At 48.1% G+C, this 15879-nt stretch overlaps 2 protein-coding genes across 2 annotated transcripts; both read left to right on the top strand.

The window, feature by feature from the left end:
* The first annotated feature begins 6 nt into the window (after positions 1-6).
* LOC140859742 (uncharacterized) lies at positions 7-11709 on the top strand. The gene is made up of 2 exons (XM_073262196.1): positions 7-10850; positions 11577-11709. Exon 1 carries the CDS (start codon positions 2298-2300, stop codon positions 5271-5273), a length of 2976 nt encoding a protein of 991 aa, XP_073118297.1. The 5' UTR covers positions 7-2297; the 3' UTR covers positions 5274-10850; positions 11577-11709.
* On the top strand, positions 11602-13703 carry LOC105036187 (probable protein S-acyltransferase 7). Its single transcript, XM_073262197.1, has 3 exons — positions 11602-11885; positions 12502-12735; positions 12838-13703. Exons 1-3 carry the CDS (start codon positions 11784-11786, stop codon positions 13273-13275), a joined length of 774 nt encoding a protein of 257 aa, XP_073118298.1. The 5' UTR covers positions 11602-11783; the 3' UTR covers positions 13276-13703.
* The last annotated feature ends 2176 nt before the right edge of the window (positions 13704-15879 follow it).

Here is a 15879-nt window from a genome sequence, read left to right as displayed (position 1 = left end):
TTGACTTGCTGCACTTAGTTGCATGTCCCTTGGTTTATTGGCACTTGCATAAACATTAAAATGTAGTTGTGTGAAGGCTCTTTAGTTTTGTCTTTCCATCTAAGGTTTTATTTGGTTGGGGTATGTTAGATTATAGGATAATCTGACGATCATTGAAAATTATTTATTTGAAAAAATAATTGCAGGGGAAAATAAATTTTATCATATTAGGTTGGTGCAAAAAATACTGCAGAAAATGGCATCAAAGAAATATTACTATATTTGGTTAGAGATAATTTTATATGAAAATATTACCACATTTCTAACAAAGCCCTTGATAAATAATTCAAGTAATAACATCTTTTCTCATTCTATTTGTTAATGATTTATGACCCACTTATATAAATGCTGTCAGTATTGGATATTTAGAATATTGAAATATATTTGCATGAGTTAAAATATATTTTTAAATTAATTATACATATTGTTGGGTATAAAATACCTTCCAGCTGAAGTTCGTACCAGGAGTGACCCTCCCGGGATTCTGCCGACATCCAACCTTGAGCGACATCTTTTCGAACCTCTCCGACGGTCGAGCTTCCGCAATATTCCCAAATTTTGCCGACGGATAAACTCCCACAGCTTCTTCCACAAGTGTCGATCGGGTTCCCCCGACGGACGAACTCCTGTCGCATCTCCCGGGCTTCTCCAGCGATAAGCTTCTTCGGTTGTCCATCAGGCTGCTCCAAGTGCTCTCTGGATTCTACTATCGGCCGATCTCCTACAAGGGTCAACCGTTCTTCGGACCCCTTCTGGATCTTTTCCGACAGGATTCGATCGACTCCAATTTGAATTTCTTCCAGAACTATGTCAGCTCGTCAGTGGCCGAACTTTTCCAACAGCAGATCTTCACGACGGACGGGCTCCATCCAAGTTTCTACGACGGTCGACCGCCTTCTGGGTTTTATTCGGGCTCCTACGGGAGCCGGACTTCTTCCCCGAACTCCTACTGCAGGTAGACTTCGTCCGAGCTCCTACGGGAGCCAGACTTCAGCCCTGAGCTCCCATTGCAGGTAGACCTCATCCGAATTCTTATAAGGGCCGGACTCCGAGCCCCCACCATAAGCGATCTACACCAAGCTTGTGCTACAAGCGATCTACTCCGAGCTTCTGCTACAAGCGATCTACTCCGAGCTACTACTACAAGCGGTCTACTTTAAATTTCTACTACGAGCGGTCCGCGTCGGATTTCTACTGTAAGCCTCCACCCGAGCTTCCCTTGTGAACGAATTTCTTTCGGACTTCTATTGCAGGCAGGCTTCAGTCGAGCTTCCTCAACAAATGATCCCCATCCAGACTTCTACGGGAACCAGACTCTGACCCGACTTCTGTAGCGGACAGATTCCGGACGAACTCCTACGACGCACGGGCTTCAGCAGCCGAACCCCTCCAGCGGGTGAATCTCTCCAGCGCCATCCGACATCCACTGCCGGTCGACCTTCTGTCGGATTCTGCGTGAAACTGAACTTTGTCCACAGAAAGCCCCTGACCGAGCTTCTACAGCAGATGACCTTCGCCTGCAGTGCTAGCGCCCGAGGCACCCAACGGTAGAAAGCTCGCCAGCAACATCCGAGTTCCTCTCAGATGGAGAGCTACCCCTCTCCACCAGACATCCCAATCGAGCTTCGGTCGACAGGTCTGGACTCCCTGGCAGGCCACAGTAATGGCCGCGACTCTGTTCCACTTCCTATAACGGATCCCACGCGGCTCCATCATGCTCTGGTAAGTCGCGACAACGGACATCACTCCACTCTCCACAATAGGCTTCACGTGGTAGGCCACGACGATGGCCACGACTCCACTCCATTACTCTCCGTAACAAACTCCTCATGGCCCCGAACGGCCCACCACCAGATGGTACAGACGTCGCTGTTAATCTGTTACACCCTCCGCCTATAAAAAGGGGACCCCCAGATATGTTATTCTCTAAGCTCTAATCTCTATCTAAAAACTCTACTAAAATTTTCGTTCGAGCACTCCATTCTTGTTGAGGCAGAGAACTGACTTGAGCGTCGGAGGGTCTTGTCGGAACACCCCCAACTCCGGTTTAGACTTCCTTTGCAGGTTTCGGCGGTGACCGTGACTCCCTCGACTCCAGCTTCTCCGACGTCGGCGGATTTTTGCATCAACAGGATTGGCGCTAGAGGAAGGGTTGTGTCTTCGCAGTACCCTTGTTCTTAAAGGAGCGCTCAACGGGACCATCTCCGGTCATCTTCTCCGACATCTCCTCCTCTGGTTGCCTGCCTGATCTCCACCTGATGCCTCCCCGAAGGGCATCCACCAGGCGGTCAACGGCCCCCGCGGCCAGATTTCAGCGAGCTCTGCAAGCCCCGACCTCATCTCCGGATTCCCAGGCTCCTCTTCCTCCAACGACGGCAGTCGGCATGGAGCAGCCCGATAATCGGCCTACGACCGGTTTCACCAACACCATCTCAAGGGAATTCCGGCGGGGAACAACCGGTGTATTGGCCGGACCTCCCAAGCGACAAAGGATTGAGGAATCCATAACCTTTACTGAGGAAGATGCTCGGGGAGTTCAATTTCCTCGTAACGATGCGGTTGTAGTTTCTTTAAATATAGCTAATTACGATGTGCACCGCATTCTTGTCGACAATGAAAATTCGGCCGACATTTTGTTCTACGATGCGTTCTCGAAAATGTCCATTCCGGATGATCATTTAGGGCCGGTGAACTCCCCACTGGTAGGGTTCACGGGTGATGCCATGCCCGTGGAAGGAATGATAACCCTGACTGTGGTTGCAGGTCGATTTCCGAAACAATCCAGGGCGCGAGTGGACTTCCTGGTGGTAAAGGCGCCGTCCGCCTATAACGCAATACTCGGCCGGCCCGATCTTAACACCCTCCGAGCTGTGGTGTCGACCTACCATTTAAAGTTGAAATTTCCTACGGGTCAGGGGGTTGGAGAGGTCAGAGAAGATCAAGTCTTGGCGAGACACTGCTACAGCATAGCCTTACAAAGAAGTGACCGATCTGACCTCTGTTCGGTTGATGGATTGGACGCCCGCGACGACCTCATTGAGGAAAGGGGCGGGCCAATTGAAGATCTTGTTTCGATTCTTTTGAATGATGGGAATAAAGAGCATGTGGTGAAGATCGGCTCCAACCCGGGGGAAGAGATGCGGGCGCAGCTCATTGATTTCCTACAAAAGAATGCGGATGTTTTCGCTTGGGTTCCGACGGACATGCCGGGGATCGACGCAGAGGTCATAGAACATCGTCTGGCCGTTGTTCCAAAGCATCGGCCGACGAAGGAAAAAATTCGAGGTCATGCACCGGAAAGGCAAAAGGCGATAGCCGAGGAAGTGGATAAACTCCTGAAGGCCGGATTCATTAGAGAAGTCAACTATCCTGACTGGATTTCCAACGTGGTCCTCGTCAAAAAGGCAAACGGCAAGTGGAGGATGTGTATAGACTTCAAAAAGTTGAATAAAGCCTGTCCAAAGGACAGCTATCCTCTGCCCAGAATTGATCAACTGGTGGATGCAATCTCGGGCCATGAGCTTCTCACCTTCATGGACGCATTCTCCGACTATAATCAAATCAGAATGGCACCAGAAGACGAAGAAAAGACTGCTTTCATTACTAACCGTGGTCTTTACTGTTACAGGGTCATGTCTTTCGGCCTCAAAAATGCAGGTGCGATCTATCAGCGGCTGGTGAACAAAATCTTCAAAGAGCAGATCGGCCGCAACATGGAGGTCTACGTGGACGACATGCTCGTGAAAAGCAAATCCTCAACGAACCACGTCGCCGACCTCGAGGAGACTTTCGGTGCCCTCCAGAAATATAAGATGAAGCTGAATCCAACTAAGTGTGCTTTCGGAGTGACTTCGGAGAAATTCCTGAGCTTCATGGTATCGGGGCGCGGAATTGAAGCCAATCCGGAGAAGATTCGTGCCATCCAGGAGATGGCCGCCCCGAAGTCGATAAAAGAAGTTCAGCGCCTTACAGGGAGGGTGGCAGCCCTGAATCGCTTCGTTGCGAGGTCGGCCGAACGGTGCTTACCCTTCTTCCAAACCCTCAAGCAGCCGAAGAACTTTTGTTGGACCACTGAATGTCAACAGGCGTTCGAAGAACTAAAGAACTATCTCGGCTCGCCTCCGCTATTGACGAAGCCCGAGCTCGGGGAGAAGTTGTTCTTGTACCTGGCAGTCTCCCCTATGGCTCTCGCAGCAGTTCTTGTTAAAGAAGAAACAAAAATTCAACGGTCGATCTACTACATCAGTCGCGCATTGAGAGACGTCGAAACCAGGTATACTAAATTAGAGAAACTAACTTACGCCCTATTGATTGCAGCCTGGAGGCTCCGACCTTACTTTCAAGGGTACATCATAACGTTACTCACCGACCGGTCGATTAAGGTGATTCTACACCAGGCGGATGCTTCCGGGAGGATAGCGAAATGGGCGATCGAGCTCACAGAATTCGACATCAACTATCAACCTCGGCCGACAGTAAAAGTCAAGATATTGGCAGACTTTATAGTGAAATGCACTATCCCGGAGGAGGCCGAACCTGAACAAGGTGAAACTGACTGCCTGAAGTTCCGACCGAACTCCTCTAAAGGAGAAATAGACCTCCCTGATTGCTTTTGGGCCCTCTATGTGGACGGATCCTCCAACATGTCGGGCGCAGGCGCGGGCCTGATCTTGATCAGTCCGGAGGGGATCGTCGCGGAGTACGCGCTGCGCTTCGAATTCTCCGCAACAAACAATGGAGCGGAATATGAAGCTCTGATCGCAGGATTGAGGATCGCCAAAAAATTAGGAGTAGATCGGCTTCAAATTTATAGTGACTCCCAACTGGTAGTGGGACAAGTCAGCGGAAACTATGAAGCACGAGAGGATAGCATGGCCAAATATCTTGAAAAGGTAAAGGAGATCGTCCCCGCCTTTAGTAGCTTCAACATCAAGCAGATTCCAAGAATGGAAAATATCAGGGCCGATCTCCTCTCCAAACTGGCTACACTAGCTCTGGCTGAACTACCCAAGGAAGTCCTCTTTGAAGTTTTGAAGTGCTCGAGTACGAAAGAATCGCGGCTCGTGATGGAAATTGGCATGAACCCAGTTGGATCGACCCACTGGTGGCATATCTTAGAGACGGGGTTCTTCCTCATGATGCAAAAGAAGTTCGGAAGCTCAGAAATCAAGTCTTCCGATATATCCTTTATGAGGACAAATTGTACAAGAGGTCATACTCTTTGCCCCTTTTAAAATGTCTCTGGCCTTCGGAAGCTGACTACGGCTTATGGGAGGTGCACGAAGAAATCTACGGAAGCCATCTGGGGGCTAGATTCTTATCCCACAAGTTGCTCTGACAAGGGTATTACTGACCGACAATGTACCGCGACTCCATTGAATACGTCAGAAAGTGTGACCGATGTCAGAGATATGCTAATATCCAAAGACAGCCCGCCTCCAAACTTACACCTTTGATCGCCCCATGGTCGTTCGTGCAATGGGGAATGGATATTCTTGGACCTTTTCCCGTGGCGTCAGGGCAGAGGAAGTTTCTCCTGGTAGCAATTGACTATTTCACCAAGTGGGTTGAAGCCGAACCGTTGGCAAAAATCACAGAAGTTAAAGTGCAAGACTTCGTTTGGAAGTCAATCGTTTGCAGGTTCGGCCTACCAAGAACTCTAATTACTGATAATGGGCGACAATTTGCGGGAGCGAGGTTTGCTGGATTCTGTGAGGACCTAAACATCTCCCACAACTTCATATTGGTAGCCCATCCTCAGGCCAACGGCAAAGCTGAAGTGACCAATAGAACTCTGCTGCAAGGAATCAAGACAAGGCTCGAAAGAGCGAAGGGAACTTGGGCAGACGAACTTTATCATGTGTTGTGGGCGTACCGAATTATCCAAAGACTGTCCACGGGGGAGACCCCCTTTGCTCTAGCCTTCGGAACGGAGGCTGTTATCCCAATTGAGCTCAAACTCCCGTCAGCACGAGTTGTGGCGTTCAACGAGCATCACAATTCGCAGGGTCTCAAAGCCAACCTCGACTTGTTAGAAGAAAAGCGGGAGGCAGCTTAAGTTCGGATGGCAGCTTACAGACAGAAAGTCGTCCGCTACTACAACTCCCGGGTCAAAAACAAAGTCTTTAGAGCAGGAGACCTAGTGCTTCGACGAGCCGCTGTCTCGCAATCTCAGGATCAAGGGAAGCTTGCTCCAAACTGGGAAGGTCCGTACGAAGTCAAGGAGGTAGTCCAGTCCGGAACTTCTACCTCAGAGAACTCGGAGGAGCAGACCTCCCGCGATTATGGAGCTCGAAAAATTTACGAATGTATTACCGATAACTTTACTTCAAATAGAAGTTTTATATCCACATATCTTTCTTTTGGCACGAGTTTATATCGACAGGACAATCGAAACAAACCGTGTCGGGAACAGGAGGAGAACCTCGTCTCGACACAATCGAAGGCCCGGTTCTCCTTAGACCGATGGGGGGAGAGGCCCTACAACGCCCTTATGTGTCTCCGTAGTTATGTTAGGGACAGGAGGAAAACTCGCCCTAACATGAGCAAGGTCAAAGGTCCGGTTATTTTTAGACCGAATGTGGGGAGAGGCCCTACAACGCCCTTATGTGCCCCCACAGCCATGTTAGGGATAGGAGGATAACCTCGTCCTAACATGAGCAAGGTCGAAGGCTCGGTTATTTTTAGATCGGATGGGAGGAGAGGCCTTACAACGTCCTTATGTGCCCCCACAGCCATGTTAGGGACAGGAGGAGAACCTCGCTCTAACATGAGCAAGGTCGAAGGCCCGGTTCTCCTTAGACCGGATGGGGGGAGAGGCCCTGCAACGCCCTTATGTGCCTCCACAGCCATGTTAGGGACAGGAGGAGAATCTCGCCCTAACATGAGCAAAGTCGAAGGTCCGGTTCTCCTTAGATCGGATGGGGGGAGAGGTCCTGCAACGCCCTTATGTGCCCCCACAGTCATGTTAGGAACAGGAGGAGAACCTCGTCCTAACATAAGCAAAGTCGAAGGTCCGATTATTTTCAGATCGGATGGGGGGAGAGGCTCTCACAATGGCCCATATGTACCTCCACAGTCCTGTTAGGAACAGGAGGAAAACCTCATCCTAACCTGAGCTGAAATCGACTACATCAGGAATAGGAGGAGAACCTTGTCCTGACGCCAACTAAGATCCGGTCATTCAAGACCAGATAAAAAAAAAAAAACCTTCTCGACGGTCCCTCCGCGCTCCCGCGACCCTGCTAAGAGCAGAGGGAAAATCCTCACTCGAGAAAAGAAAAAGAAAAAGGAAGTTAAAAAGGAAAGCGACGAACTACACCAGCGACAAATGAAAAATAAATTACATCAAAGATACAGGGGACCTCGTCTCAGCGAGGACGGGGATTTTTATCAAAAATCCCCAGTCTCCAAGAGGGCTCTCAACACAGGCCAAGGATAAGACGGCTTCCTCAAGGCGACGAGAAGTTCAGACCTCCGAGCTCGAACTCCGAAAGGAAGCGTCAAACTCGAGTGGCCCCGGATAAATCTGCGGCCATAAACAAAAGGGACAGGTCAATGCGACGACGATTGGGTACCTTCGAATGACATCGATATCGAGCAAGACAAAAATCGAAAGAAGTTCGGCAAACGACAACTCAACACATGAGTAGAAGAGGTAATGGAAATTTTTTTTTTTCATTTCATTAACTAAGTATGCATTACAAAGCCCTTAAGGCCGAAAAAGAAAGATGACAAGAAAAGCAAGCCAACGTGGCGACGACCAGGAACCTTCAGACAACATCGATATCGAACGAGACAAAGAAAAAAAAATAAATAAAAGAAGTTCGGCGGACGACAATTTGACGCAAAGTGTGGACAAGGTAACAAAAATCTCCTTTTCATTTTTGATTAACAAGGTATACGTTACAAAGCCCTGGAGGCCAAGGAAAGAAGAACAATACTACAAGACCTGAAAAGAATACATTAGAGACCGCTTCAAGCTTTCGACTTCTCCTTCCAGTTCCATCTTTCTCAGCAGTATTTTTCGGTACGTATGATGAACCCATCGACTCTTACCCTCCGCCTCATTCCGCCCCATTGCCGAAACCCTAACCCTAAGGGGAAAAAGGGGGTATAGAACTCGAGGGGCGGTGGCGGCGACGGCGGCGGCAATGACGACCCGCATCAAGAAGAACCGGAAGTATCCCGGTGGCCGCGGTAACGTCGGAGGCATGCACCACCACCATGTTCTCTCCGACAATTACCATCCTAGGTACTTCGACGAGGTCAGCATGCGCTACTTCCACCGCCCCCGCAACAAGTTCTACTGTTCCGCCGTCAGTGCCGACCGCCTCTGGTCCCTCGATCCCGACGACGTCAAGAAGCCCGCCATAGCTTATGACGGCAACTCTACTCCCTTGACCGGTGTCGCCCCGTTCAACTACTTCAAAATTCTCGGGCAGGACGCACTCACCGGCCAGTTCCGTTATTAAATCCCTGTTGTTAAAGGAATTCTCCCTCGAGTCCCCTTCGAAGCTGTGGGAGCCTTCAGTGGCAGCTCGGCAGCCGCTGAACTTGCGGGCCACTGTTTCCCTTCTCCTCCCCTCGATCCGTAGCATCCCCTCGAGACGGACCTCCGGGGCAGAAGCCCCGACGGGAGAACTCCTCGAAAGGGCTCGGGGGACTGAAGGCTCGGCGTCGTAAGGGACGTCGACGGCGAGGGCCGCCTGGGCAACTCCTACGTCCGTGCCTGCAACAAGAGAAAAGAAAGAAGGAAATCCCGAAAGATCGGGAAAGATTGCGAATAAACCCTTGGAAGCTGAACAAACAAAGCAAGAAGAGGAAGGAACAACAGCAATGACAAGAGAAGTTTCGGGACCAACCTAGATTGGCCCGACGTAGGCGGGGAGCCGGCGGAGATGGCGGGGATTGACGCAAAGAACGCTTAGGGTCGAAAAGGGCGTCGATGGGTGGCAGAATTCTCAGATAAAAGAAAGGCGTCGACTGGACTCTCAGGCGAAGTGAAGTCCTTGGAGGGAAGGAGTGGGTTTAAATAGGCAACAGGGCCCGGCACAGTCATGACGGCGGATATCCCTAGGCCGACCAATGCCCGCCACGTGTCCCACTCACCATGGCGTACGGTTGACTGCTGGCGGGGCCATTATGGCGTGGACTTGGGACTGCGCTCCAGCGGAAATTTCGAAAAATCTCTTCGGATCACCCCGATTAGAAAAAGACTTCGGCATGCGCGCATTAAATGCCAGGATTTCTGAGGGCGGTCGCGCGCAGAATTCAAGGGGGCAACTTTGGCTGTAAAAATTTCTCTATACTTCATTCGAAACTCGAACTCGAAAGTAGGGGGACTGGTGTTGGGTATAAAATACCCCCCAGCCGAAGTTCGTATCAGGAGTGACCCTCCCGGGACTCTGCTGACGTCCAACCTTGAGCGACATCTTTCCGAACCTCTCCGACGGTCGAGCTTTCGCAATATTTTCAAGTTCTGCCGACGGATAAACTCCCACAGCTTCTTCCACAAGTGTCGACCGGGTTCCCCCGACGGACGAACTCCTACCGCATCTCCCAGACTTCTCCAGCGATAAGCTTCTTCGGTTGTCCATCAGGCTGCTCCAAGTGCTCTCTGGATTCTACTATCGGCCGATCTCCTACAAGGGTCAACCGTTCTTCGAACCCCTTCCGGATCTTTTCCGATAGGATTCGATCAACTCCAATTCAAATTTCTTCCAGAACTACGTCAATTCATCAGTGGTCAAACTTTTCCAACAGCAGATCTTCACGACGGACGGGCTCCATCCAAGTTTCTACGGCGGTCGATTGCCTTCTGGGTTTCATCCGGGCTCCTACGGGAGCCGGACTTCTTCCCCGAACTCCTACTGCAGGTAGACTTCGTCCGAGCTCCTACGAGAGCCGGACTTCAGCCCTGAGCTCCCATTGCAGGTAGACCTCATTCGAATTCTTACAAGGGCAGGACTCCGAGCCCCCACCATAAGCGATCTACTCCGAGCTTCTGCTACAAGCGATCTACTCCGAGCTACTACTATAAGCGGTCTACTTCAAATTTCTACTACGAGCGGTCCGCGTCGGATTTCTACTGTAAGCCTCCACCCGAGCTTCCCTTGTGAACGAATTCCTTCCGGACTTCTATTGCAGGCAAGCTTCGGCCGAGCTTCCTCAACAAATGATCTCCATCCGGACTTCTACGGGAACCAGACTCCGACCGGACTTCTGTAGCGGACAGATTCCGGACGAACTCCTACGATGCACAGGCTCCAGCAGCCGAACCTCTCCAGCGGGTAAACCTCTCTAGCGCCATCCGACATCCACTGCCGGTCGACCTTCTGCTGGATTCTGCGTGAAACTGAACTTCGTCCACAGAAAGCCCCTGACTGAGCTTCTACAGCAGATGACCTTCGCCTGCAGTGCTAGCGCCCGAGGCACCCAACAGTAGAAAGCTCGCCAGCAACATCCGAGCTCCTCTCAAACGGAGAGCTACCCCTCTCCACCAGACACCCCAATCGAGCTTCGACCGACAGGCCTGGACTCTCTGACAGGCCACAGTAATGGCCGCGACTCTGTTCCACTTCCTATAACGGATCCCACGCGGCTCCATCATGCTCTGGCAAGTCACGACAATGGACATCACTCCACTCTCCACAACAGGCTCCACGTGGCAGGCCACGGCGATGGCCACGACTCCACTCCACTACTCTCCGTAACAAACTCCTCATGGCCCCGAACGGCCCACCACCAGGCAGTTACAGACGTCGCTGTCAATCTGTTACACCCTCCGCCTATAAAAAGGGGACCCCCAGGTATGTTATTCTCTAAGTTCTAATCTCTATCTAAAAACTCTGCTAAAATTTTCGTTCGAGCACTCCATTCTTGTTGAGGCAGAGAACTGACTTGAGCGTCGGAGGGTCTTGCCGGAGCACCCCCAACTCCGGTTTAGACTTCCTTTGCAGGTCCCGGCAGCGACCGCAACTCCTTCGACTCCAGCTTCTCCGACGCCGGCGGATTTTTGCATCAACACATATATTAAAAAATATATTTCTTGTTATAAATAAATTTTAGTATGTTTTATTTAATAAATGAATATATTAATTATTAATAAGTCCTATGTTATACTTATCGATAGTTAATAAATATTTGTTAATTATTTATTAATAATTAATATTGATTAATAAATAAACTAATATATTAGATATATTATTATGTATAAATTTTATTAATCAATATATGAATATATTTATAATATAATTAATATAATATTAATATAATATAAGTGGGGGCCTTTCTATCAAGAAATGATAATTTCGGATTCCTCCACTTAGTCATCCAATATGGGAAAAGAAATACCACCCCCATGATGGTATTTGTTTTACCTTCTTTCTGAAGAAAATGGACATGAGACCCACAATTTAGTTTACCTGCTCTTTCATCTACTTTTTGTACCTGCTATTCCTTACAAGTGAATTCATGAATAGCTAAGCTTGAAGAAAATAAATTGCTAATTGATAATAGATTCCCCTTTTGTGCAGACTCTCTTTCTTCTTCTTCTCACTTCTGGTAGGGATCCTGGAATTATTCCTCGTAATGCACATCCTCCAGAACCAGAGGATGTTGGTGAAGCTTCCAATTCATCTGTAGATTGGCCAGGGAGTCAGCATGGTGCCCCAAGTTTGCCTCCTACCAAGGATGTCCTTGTCAATGGCATCATAGTCAAGGTTAAATACTGCCACACATGCATGCTATATCGGCCACCAAGATGTTCTCATTGCTCTATCTGTAACAATTGTGTGGAGCGTTTTGACCATCATTGTCCTTGGGTTGGGCAGTGCATTGGGAAGGTATGCTCTAGTTTTGCTGTAGTGCTTCATAGCATGTTACCCATTTTATTATAATATGATGCTAGCCTAAACTAAAATATGGTTATTTGTTAAATGAGAACTTGCATTTCTGTGAGCTATGGATCATGCTGGAAGTTGACCTTTATATCATGCTTTATGCGTTCATTGCTTTAGTGATTAACATTTCCTTTAGATGGTGGATGATGGGAGAAACATATCCATGCGTGCAACTGCGAATGTGAAGAAGCATCTGCTCAGGCATTCAAAATGTTTCACATGCAACTATAACATTCCATAAGCTCCAAGAGATCCATTTTTTTTGCAATTTTTGCTTCATTTTCTCTTTTATTGAAGAACCCAACTGTCATATCTGGAGCCTCTTTTTAATATGATCAACATTTTTTAAGTGAATCCTGTAAGAAAAGTGAATTATAACACACCTAGCCTTTCTATTCTTTTGTTGTTCCATATCTTGTCATTTTTGTTATCATAATTTGTTATGATCAATTTATCGATCAAAAGTAACCGACTTAAATTTGCAGAATAATTAAAATAATATACTGGATGTTGACTGAATCCAATCATACTTATACGAGGTTTATTTCTGATCATGCAGAGGAATTACCGCTTCTTTTTTATGTTTGTGTCCTCCGCAACCTTCCTATGTCTGTATGTTTTTGGTTTTTGCTGGGTTAACCTCAAGAAGATTATGGAAGCATATGAATGCAATCTATGGAAAGCCCTTCTGAAATCACCTGTCTCTGGCATTCTCATCTTATATACATTTATAGTGGTCTGGTTTGTAGGAGGGTTAACAGCCTTCCACCTCTACCTAATTTGCACCAATCAGGTTATAATCTGTTTCCATTAAAACCATTATCCTCCTTTTTGCTATCTATTTCCCTGCTTTCCTGTGCCATATCTTGGGTAAATAATTGTAGTTTTCTTGCAGACAACTTATGAAAATTTCCGGTACCGCTATGATAAGAAGAATAATCCTTATAATCATGGTTGGGTTCAAAATATTAAGGAAATCTTCTTCTCAAAAATCCCTAGCTCCAAGAATGACTTCCGAGCTAAGATCAAGGAGGACTCAATTGCCTTCACCTCTTCACGCTCCATGGGACGTCCCTTAAGCCCAGATATGCCTAAGACAAGCTTGGACCTAGAAATGGGTGGGAAACGGCAGAATGTGGCAGCAGAGGAATTGGAAGATTTACAGAACCAGATTGGAAGTATATCAGGGTTAGAGAGATGTGGCACTGAACCTCCACATTCCAGTCGGGACGGCTACAAGGGGGAAATAACACCTGATTTAGAGGCATTGGCGGCTGAGTTTGGCATGCAGCATGGATTTACTGAGAGAGAAAAAGTTCAGGGCAGTCTTTGAAATGGTGGTTCCGGAAGGTTTAACTTGATCCTTTCCATTGAGCTAACTGGAAAGTGGTTTTATAGCGGTCAGGAACTGTAGTGATGAACTTGAATGGATCCAGGATCAGGGAGATTGCCTCTGACTGCTTTCACTCTTGAGGATTGGGTGTCTTGACATCTTTTTTTCTTTTTCTCTTTCCTTTTTGATATCCCAGGTTGCGTTGCTTTGTACATCTTTTTCTTGTAAAATTGAAGATGTAGATTTTTGATAGGGTTGGTGTTGTAATTGCAATTTTTTTATTTGTCTTGGTTTGTGTACTTGATTAATTTGTCCTGTAACTAAATCTCAATGATGCAACTGATAGTGGTGTGGATAAAATGTCTGACCCATCAGATCTTTTGATACTATAGTTAAATTTTGGTATGAGGTCATTTCTTTTCCTCCTTTATGAATGTTTTCCAGTTTGAGTGTACTTTTTGTATTTATGAACAACACATTATATGGTTTCCCAGTCCAGTCTGGGCATTCAAAGTGAGCTCCAATTTGAAAAAAATTGTGGTTGTCCAGGAGGGGGAGTGTGTAGTTGGTGAAGTGTCTCGCCTAGCAGATTCAAAGTGGATTCTATATTAGGATCTGGGTCAATGTGTGTACGCATGTAGATTTTATTGTTGTGTCACATTGCTGTGGCAATATCATATCTTTGTGGTTCTGATTCATTCACATACTACTGCTTCCACGCGTATGTGCGTTGGTCCGGGTCAATTAGTATCAAAATCATTTTTCATGTCGGAGAGGGAATCTGTTGATTTTTTTAGCTGTATAGAGAGCGGATCGGACAGCGAGTGCAGTAAATCTCACTTTAGTCGAAGAAGGCGTTTAGGATGGTAAGTCGCAAATAGACAGTTGATGTCATCTCAATGTCTGGTATCCTTAGATCTCTCGTTGAACTTCTGAATACTAATTCTGTTCTGTCTTACTATATTTGAAATGGATAAAATATTTATCTGCATTAGAACTAATCTTGATCTATGTTTCTAATCAGTAAAATGGTTAAAAACTCTAGTAACTCTTCAATAATTAGTTAATTAGTAGTTTAGATATTTATAAGAATTAACTAGTAATTTAGATGTATATTTTATAGAATTTAAGATAAAATTTAATTTAAAATAGAAATTAGAGTTAATACTTCTTAGGTAACATAGAAGTAGATTTATGAATAATTAGACTAATTAAATTAGAGATATTTAACATACATCTAAGTATTAGTTAGCTGATTCTCTCAATATAGTAAAATGGATGAAGATATTGAAGTCTTTGATATTGAGGACTGGAATCAAGATGAGTTATGTTGGGTATAAAATACCCGCGGCCGAAATTCCATCAGAAAGGTTCCGCCCGGACTCCTACGGGAGCCGGGCTCCGCCTCCGACATCAGAACGACTCCGCCCAGATTCCTACGGGAGCCGGGCTCCACCTCCGACATCAGCACAGCTCCGCCCGGACTTCTACAGGAATCGGGCTCCACCGCCATCAGCAAGCGCTGCTCCGCCCGGACTCCTACGAGAGCCGGGCTCCGCCGCCAACATCAAAACAGCTCCGCCCGGACTCCTACGGGAGCCAGGCTCCGCTCTCAATATCAATCGCTGGTAAGCTCAATCCGGACTCCTATCAGAGCCGGACTTCACCCTTGACTTTGTTTGCAGCGCAGCTCCGCCCGGACTCCTACGGGAGCCGGGCTCCTACGAGATCGCTCCACCTCCGACATCAGAACGGCTCCGCCCGGACTCCTACGGGAGTCGGGCTCCACCTCCGACATCAGAACAGCTCCGCCCGGACTCCTACGGGAGCCGGGCTCCACCTCCGACATCAGAGCGGTTCCGCCCGGGCTCCTACGGAGGCCAGACTCCAACCGCGACCGAACCTCAATCGACAGATCCGCACCCCCTCGGCAGGTCGCGACAACAATCATGATCCTGTTCCAGGTCCTACAGCGGATTCTACGCGGCTCCAGCAGCGGACCCATTACTCCCTGACAGGCTGTAGCAAACGGCCACGATTCTGTCCCGCTCCCTGCGGCAGGTGCTGCACGATCCCACTACTCACTGACAGCTAGCGGCAACGGACGCCGCCCCACTATCCGCAACAGGCCATACGTGGCAGACTATGACAACAGCCACGAGTCTACCCCACCACTCTCCGCAATTAATTTTTCTGACCGTGGGCGGCCCACTACCAGACGGTTGCAGGTGTCACCATCAATCCGTTGCCCCCTCTGCCTATAAAAGGGGATCCAGATACGTTATTCTCTAAGCTTTTTTTGCCTTATCTCAAAACTCTGCTAAATTCTCCGTTCGAGCACTCCATTCTTGTTGAGGCAGAGAACTGACTTGAGCGTCGGAGGGTCTTGCCGGAGCAACCCCACCTCCGGTTTAGACTTCCCTTGCAGGTCCCGACGGCGACCGCGGCTTCCTCAACTCCAGCTTCTCCGGCGCAGGCGGGTTTTTGCACCAACAGGATTGGCGCTAGAGGAAGGGCGCGAATCTTCGCAGCACCCTTGTTCTTAAAGGAGCGCTCAACGGATCCGCTTCCGGCCATCTTTTCCGGCACCCAAGCCTCCTTTCC

This window comes from Elaeis guineensis, chromosome 8 (assembly GCF_000442705.2).
Source record: "Elaeis guineensis isolate ETL-2024a chromosome 8, EG11, whole genome shotgun sequence".
Lineage (NCBI taxonomy): Eukaryota > Viridiplantae > Streptophyta > Magnoliopsida > Arecales > Arecaceae > Elaeis > Elaeis guineensis.
This window is presented reverse-complemented; position numbering and strand designations above follow the sequence as displayed.

Coding starts and splice junctions, on each gene's coding strand:
- LOC140859742 (XM_073262196.1), top strand. CDS start 2,298: ATGCCTCCCCGAAGGGCATCCACCAGGCGGTCAACGGCCCCCGCGGCC.
- LOC105036187 (XM_073262197.1), top strand. CDS start 11,784: ATGCTATATCGGCCACCAAGATGTTCTCATTGCTCTATCTGTAACAAT. Junction 11,886..12,501: donor TTGGGCAGTGCATTGGGAAG/GTATGCTCTAGT, acceptor CTGATCATGCAG/AGGAATTACCGCTTCTTTTT. Junction 12,736..12,837: donor ACCTAATTTGCACCAATCAG/GTTATAATCTGT, acceptor GTTTTCTTGCAG/ACAACTTATGAAAATTTCCG.